This window comes from Mycetomoellerius zeteki, unplaced genomic scaffold (genome assembly GCF_001594055.1).
Source record: "Mycetomoellerius zeteki isolate Tzet28-1 unplaced genomic scaffold, Tzet1.0 scaffold193, whole genome shotgun sequence".
Classification (NCBI taxonomy): Eukaryota; Metazoa; Arthropoda; class Insecta; order Hymenoptera; family Formicidae; genus Mycetomoellerius; species Mycetomoellerius zeteki.
Genome location: NW_017256886.1, coordinates 5,969 through 13,338, shown reverse-complemented (window position 1 = coordinate 13,338; position 7,370 = coordinate 5,969). Strand labels below are relative to the sequence as shown.

Here is a 7,370-nt window from a genome sequence, read left to right as displayed (position 1 = left end):
ATATCAGCGCTTCTTGGTTTTCTTTGTCCACGTATCCGCATAATACTCTAACGCATTTTGTTTGGGTGGGTACGGGGTGGCGGCAGTAAAAAATACCGAATCGTAAAACGATACATTTATGACCCATCAATCAGGGTCCTATTTTTATAAACAGTGATGATTTGGGTCCTAGGTAAACAGCGGTACCGGCGACCCTGGAACCTTCCCCGCGCCCCGTTCCCGCTCGCCCTGTTACGTCATACCCCGACCTCCGAAGAATCCCTGCGCTCCGTTCCCCTCGCCACCGAGTACCCCCAGCGCCCCGCATTCCCCTCTAGCCCCATGGGTTAGAACCCGCCCTATACTCCTACTCGGAGTTCGTCGATGTGTGGCCATTGAGTGGATGCAATCTTCGTGAGTGGCAAGTAAGCGGTGAGTTTCGGCAGTAAGAGAGCTTCAAGTTTAATAGAGAATGCCGAATTGATCCGCGAGATAATTTCGAGAGAGACCCGTCCGTTTGAGCCATCGGAGCGTTGTGCGCCGATTCCGAGAATCGGGACGGACGCGGGTTTACGTGAAAATTTTAGAAGCTGCGCGGCGGACTCGGAGATAAATGAAGCTTCCGATCCTTGATCGAGCAAGCCGTAGCTGGAATCGTTATCCAGCTCGAGATATAGCTGTAACTAAAGCGGTAGTAAGGAGCACTGGAGTGCATTTAATTATGCGTGACTGTGCAATATGATTGTACGTGTGAGAAGCTCCGATTTGTCGGTTGGTTTGAGATGCTCCAGAGTGATCCGTGGTAAGGCCGCTAGCCGACGGGACGGGGACTGCCGTCGTAGTGGACGGCGTCGAGACGTTGGATTCGACCGTAGCTACATGCAACGTTGAGTGATGTTGCTTGCGACAGAACCGATAGCGTTTCGAAGTGCGACATGCCTTGAGGTGATGAGGTCCGAGACAATTAAAACACAGATTTTTTGCAACAACCTCGCGTCGTTGATTCACAGTCTTCTCGAGGTATTTCGGGCACGACGCGATATAATGTCCTGAGCTACACACTGCACACTGTTGTACAGGGTGTTGCACCAACATACAGGTCAGTATGACGGGTTGCCCATTCGTGCAGGCGCCCGAGATCGTTCACAATTGCGTAGACTTCGGCGGCACAATCATAGCACACCCTTTTTTCCAATAAAGTTCGTAGTATATCAAATTGTGGTGCAATTATGACGAACTTCCGTAGGAATAGGTTAAAACAGAAGCCGAAGTGACAAGATATAGGTTATAAAAACGAATTTTATCGTGAAAACGAAGCATGTTTTCCTTCTTGTAAGAAAAATTTGATCATAGTCGAATGTAATTATTGTGTAATATAATTTGATTGTTTGAATTATTTTTACAGAGAACGAAAGTCAGAAATAAATGTATCTTTGCAAATTTAAATTATAAACCGACAAATAAATTTGATTCACTGTAAATTTAAATAACGGCAATTATCGTTAAATCTTATAATATTTATTTGGAAGAATAACAATTCATTAATAAATTGATTGTTTAATAAACTATTATTAATAAGCAGTATGCAATTCTTTATATAAATGACTGCATATTATATCTATATTTTATAAATCTCCAAGAGGATTATTACTATATAATACTAATGAAGATTTATCCAATTTGTTGCTTATTTATAGAGGGCCATAAAAATCAAATCAAGACGCAATCCTCTATGCAAAATGTTTTCCAAATAAGCGACATCCTAGGCACGGATTTTTTCAAAGTTTGTTTATTAAATTTTGTCAATATGAGATGTTACACGCTCCAACACATTCACGGCACGCACAAATGAAGCAGCAACTATTGTAGTAAGAAAAGCTATTATTGCTAATCCACATACAAGTAGATATTCTCTGCAAGTGGATCATACAAATGCTCAGAATTATTAAAAAAAATGTCGGTTGGCATCCATTTGAAAGACATAAAGATTATTTCCTCAAGATTTGCCTCATCGAAAAGCGTTTTAGGATTGGCTTTCAGAGTAAGTAGGAATAATAAGATGCATTAGTAATTGGTGGCTACCGTTCCTTACCACAATTGAAAATAGGTTTTAATTATTTTTAATAATAGAACTTAAAAAGAGAAATCAAATATTAAGCTTCTTTTAGACTTTAGAAACCGTCCAAAAATTAAAATATTACTAAGATATCGATTCATCGTGAGATGGTGTCTACAAGTTTTGAATTCAACAATATTTGTGTCAGTTTGATTTCAAAAATCTACAAAATTGTAATAACAAACCATTTTCATCCCAGGTTGATATTGCTAATGATGATTTTTTTTAAGAGAATTCTCTGGACAGATAAATACACTTATCGTAGTAATAGACAACGCAATGAACTCTACTATATGGAGAAAAATCCTTATTGCATGAAAGAAATGCACCTTGAGGAGCCATTCCATGCCAATGTCTGAATGGGAATTTTGGATATTTATGTTATCGAGTCACTTTTTTTTCTGGAAGATATTAATATTACAGCAGAAATTTATTCCATATTCCTGGTAGAAACACTACCATATTTATTAGAAGATGTTCCATTAGTTATAATTCCAAATATAATATTTCAACAAGATGGCCATCCTGCTCATTCATCTCTTCTGGCTCAAACTGTATTAAATCAAAAATTTCCTAACAGATTGATAGGTATTCATAGCACTCTGCAAGAATGGCCACCATGTTCACCTGACCTAACGCCTGTGGATTTTTTTGTGTGCTACATACGTGATCAAGTTCATGATTCACTGCCACGCAACAGAAATGATTTAATACAAAAGATACAAAAACAGCAAATGAAAAAATAACACCTGTAATGTTATCGAAGGTGCGAGAAAATTTAATGCGGAGAATTGCCTTATGTGTAGAAGAAAATGGAGGACATTTTGAACATGTTCTATAAAGAAAAATATAATATGTTACATTTTACATACATATTATATATTATATGTCATATACCATATATTTATTGTATATTCTATGTATTTTATATATTACATAATCGTAATAAATACATTATACGTTATATATTTTATTAATGTTACATTAATAAAATTATGGACATTATAGAAATAAAGTTACCGACTCGAATCTCATTACGTTTAATATAATATTTATATTACTTATAAATATATAATACTAACGTATTTATTTAATCTTGTCCCTTTCGCCAAACTTCTCAATTCATTCATTTGTAGTACAAAACATTGTTACTAAATTCTACTTCAATAGGCAACAATAGTACTTTTGAGGCTTCCATGGGTACTTTCTATATAGAATCTATTATTGTGGTCTCCATGTCTATATCCATTTTTAGAATGTCGACTTCGGAGCATGAAGTGAACTGCAACGCTTACGAAACGTTATAATATTTATTATATTTATATAATATATTCTATGTATTTTATATATTATACTATTGTTGCCTATTAAAGTAGAATGTTTTGTACTACAAATGAATGAATTGACAAGTTTGGCGAAAGGGGCAAGATTAAATAAATATACGTCAGTATTGTATATTTATAAGTAATATAAATATTATATAAAACGTAATGAGACTCGAGTCGGTAACTTTATTTCTATAGCGTCCATAATTTTATTCATATAATACATTAATAAAATATATAACATATAATATATTTATTATATTTTTTCATGTAGTATATAAAATATATAGAATATACATTAAATATATAGTATATATAACATATTTATATGATATATGTATGTAAAATGTAACATATTATATTTTCTTTTACAGAACATGTTCAAAATGTCCTCCATTTTCTTCTGCACATAAGGCAATTCTCCGCATTAAGTTTTCTCGCACCTTCGATAACATTACAGGTGTTATTTTTTCACTTGCTGTTTGTATCTTTTGTATTAAGTCATTTCTGTTGCGTGGTAGTGAATCATAAACTTGATCACGTATGTAGCCCCACACAAAGAAGTCCATAGGCGTTAGGTCAGGTGAACGTGGTGGCCATTCTTGCAGAGTGCTATGAATACCTATCCATCTGTTAGGAAATCTTTGATTTAATATGGTTCGAGCCAGAAGAGATGAATGAGCAGGATGGCCATCTTGTTGAAAAATTATATTTGGAATTACAGCCAATGGAACATCCTCTAATAAATATGGTAATGTTTCTACCAGGAATTCAGAATAAGTTACTGCTGTAATATTAACATTTTCCGGAAAGAAAAATGGTCCGATAACATAATTATCCAAAATTCCCATCCAGACATTAATATGGAATTGCCCCTGAATGTGAGTTTCTTTTCTACAATGCGGATTTTCTTCCGCATAATGATGTTCATTATGTCGATTTATGCGTCCATCACTGCGGAAAGTGCATTCATCTGTCCAGAGAATTCTCCTCAAAAAATTATCGTTAGGAATGTTGTTTATGTCGACCTGGAACAAAAGTAATTGATTGCTACGATTTTGTAAGTTATTATCGAAATCGAAATGGCACGAATATTGATAAATTAAAAACTTGTGGCTATCATCTCACGATAAATCGACATCCGAACGGTTTCTAAAACTAAAAAAAATTTAAACTTCTCTTTTTCAATTATTTAAAAAAAAATCAGTGCTATTCTAGTCGTGGTAAAAAATGATAACTACCAATTACTAATGCATCTTATTCTTACTTGCTCTGAAAGCCAATCACAAAACGCTTCTCTACGAGGCAAATCTTGGGGAAATAATCTTTGTGTTGTATGTCTTTTAAATGGATGCCAGCCAAGATTTTTCTTAATAATTCTATGAACTTTGACATGGTCCAGTTGGAGATCATGTCCAATACTTCTCGTACTTGTATGCGGATTAACAATAACAGCTTCTCTTACTGAATTAATTGTTGCTTCTGCCCGTTGTGGTACGTGCCGTGGACGTGTTGAAGCGTGTAATGTCCCATACTGAACAAGTCTAAGAAATAGACTGTGAAAGAATCCGTGCCCTGGATGTCGCTTGTTAGGAAAACGTTCCGCATAGAGAGCTGCGGCTTGTCTTTGATTTTTCTGGCACTCTCCATAAAGAAGCAACATATTTGCCAATTCTTCGTTCGTATAACGCTCCATCGTTAAATATATCAAACTTCTCGCAAACTTTCCAAGCTGTTTAACAACTGCCATCGTCACAGATTGTCAAATATTTTCTCACACATATAGGCTACATTTACACCGTGCGCATATTCCGCGACTTATACGAAAGGTGTCTTTGTTTAACCTACAGGATAAACAAGGACATCTATTATATAGAACAATATTGTATAGAACACTATTGTATAGTACAAAATGGATTATTTCTTTATCATATTATTACTGCGTCTCTTTTAAACAGAGAAAATGCATGATTTTCCCTAAATTCTTCAGAACAACTAAAAGTAAGCACATAACCGCATACATTTATATTTATTTTGCTATGAAGAAGAAAAAAAACGAACTCGTTTTGTCGATTAAAATGGCACTTAAGTAGAAAAATTTATAATGATACTACAGTAAATCTAGATTGTTACAGTAAATATCACAAATATAAATAACAATAAAAATGGTTATCGGCGGATCTTCTACCTAATTTATTTTGGAATGTTAACACTTTATTATTAATTAACAGTCAATTTAATATATGATGATAAGCAGATTTATATAAATAATGCTACAATAACACATGTAAATCTACCAAAGACTTATTAATGAAAAATGTTCATTAAACGTAATGTTAAATTACATCTTATAAAACTTACCAATTTGTATATTCAATGTATACAATATTTTTTAGTAATAATCCTCTTGGAGTTTTATAAAATATAAATATAATATGCAGTCATTTATATGAAGAATTGCATAATGCTTATTAATAACACTTTATTAAATAATCAATTTAATAATGAATTATTATTCTTCCAAATAAATATTATAAGATTTAACGATAATTGCCGTTATTTAAATTTACAGTGAATTAAATTTTATTTATCGATTTATAATTTAAATTTGCAAAGTTACATTTATTTCTGACTTTCGTTCTCTGTAAAAATAATTCAAACAATCAAATTATATTACACAATGATTACATTCGACTATGATCAAATTTTTTTTACAAGAAGGAAAACATGCTTCGTTTTCACGATAAAATTCGTTTTTATAACCTATATCTTGTCACTTCGGCTTCTGTTTTAACCTATTCCTACGGAAGTTCGTCATAATTGCACCACAATTTGATATACTACGAACTTTATTGGAAAAAAGGGTGTGCTATGATTGTGCCGCCGAAGTCTACGCAATTGTGAACGATCTCGCGCGCCTGCACGAATGGGCAACCCGTCATACTGACCTGTATGTTGGTGCAACACCCTGTACGGCAGCGGTAGCAACTCATGCATTTGACTGTGAACGTACCGATGTGGAATTCGAAGCTGGTTGCTTAAATAGCATCATGACTCGTTCGATTGATTCCAGGGTTTGCACGCGTCCAACCAGGAACTGTTCTAGATCACCGAAGGACGGAGACGTAGATTTTGCACCATCTCCCAATGGGAGAGTTGTCTCCCATTCCTTCAATGATTCGACGTCGAGTTTACGTACGATCATGAAGACAATGTGATCCCAGGATTTCACTGGACATTCGAGAGCTTCGAGGGCCTCTTTAACATCGCCGAGAAGTTTCTTTATTTCTGTTGCATCTGCCGTTTTCAATTTGCGAATCGCGAATAAGGCGGATAATTGTGCGTCGATCTGAACTCGTTTATTATCGTAGCTAGTCACGAGAATTTCCCACGAGCGTTTAAGATTTTCACTAGTGATAGGAATGTTCTTCCATTGTTGCGCCGGCTCACCAGTTCGACTCATTTTTAAATAATGGAGCTTTTCGACAGCCGAGAGATCATTGTTTTCCATGACGATGGACTTGAAGAGATCTCGAAAAGGGCTCCACTGAGCGAAGTCACCGGAAAATCTCGGTAAATCGATGCGCGGTCGAGAGTGAGATCCTGTAGGAGAATTAGTTGCGTTGGTAACAATAGCCTCATGCTGCGCTTTGCGATCGAACTGGTCCAGCACATCGAGCATAAATCCGTGCGCTTCATGGAATTTCTCTTCACAGAGAGAGTACACGTTTTCGATAACGTATGGAAGCTGCTCTATCTCGGCATGCTTGTCTTTAAACAAGTTGTCATGATACACGGTGAATTTCTCCCAATTGGCCTTGAAAGCGCCTAAGCGACTTTGGACCGCGCCGCGAGTGATCCGTGCAGCTCCGAGCTTGTTGAGATTGTCGATAGAATGAGAGATGAGCCCGAAAGATCGTTCTGTCGAGCAATGATGTCGGTCACAGTGG

The 7,370-nt window shown here is 35.7% G+C and overlaps 1 protein-coding gene across 1 annotated transcript; it reads right to left on the bottom strand.

Moving 5' to 3' along the window:
* Positions 1-3,788: 3,788 nt before the first annotated feature.
* On the bottom strand, positions 3,789-5,170 carry LOC108722073 (uncharacterized). Its single transcript, XM_018446984.1, has 3 exons — positions 4,688-5,170; positions 3,985-4,448; positions 3,789-3,951 (listed from the first exon to the last, which is right to left on the bottom strand). Exons 1-3 carry the CDS (start codon positions 5,168-5,170, stop codon positions 3,789-3,791), a joined length of 1,110 nt encoding a protein of 369 aa, XP_018302486.1.
* Positions 5,171-7,370: the final 2,200 nt, after the last annotated feature.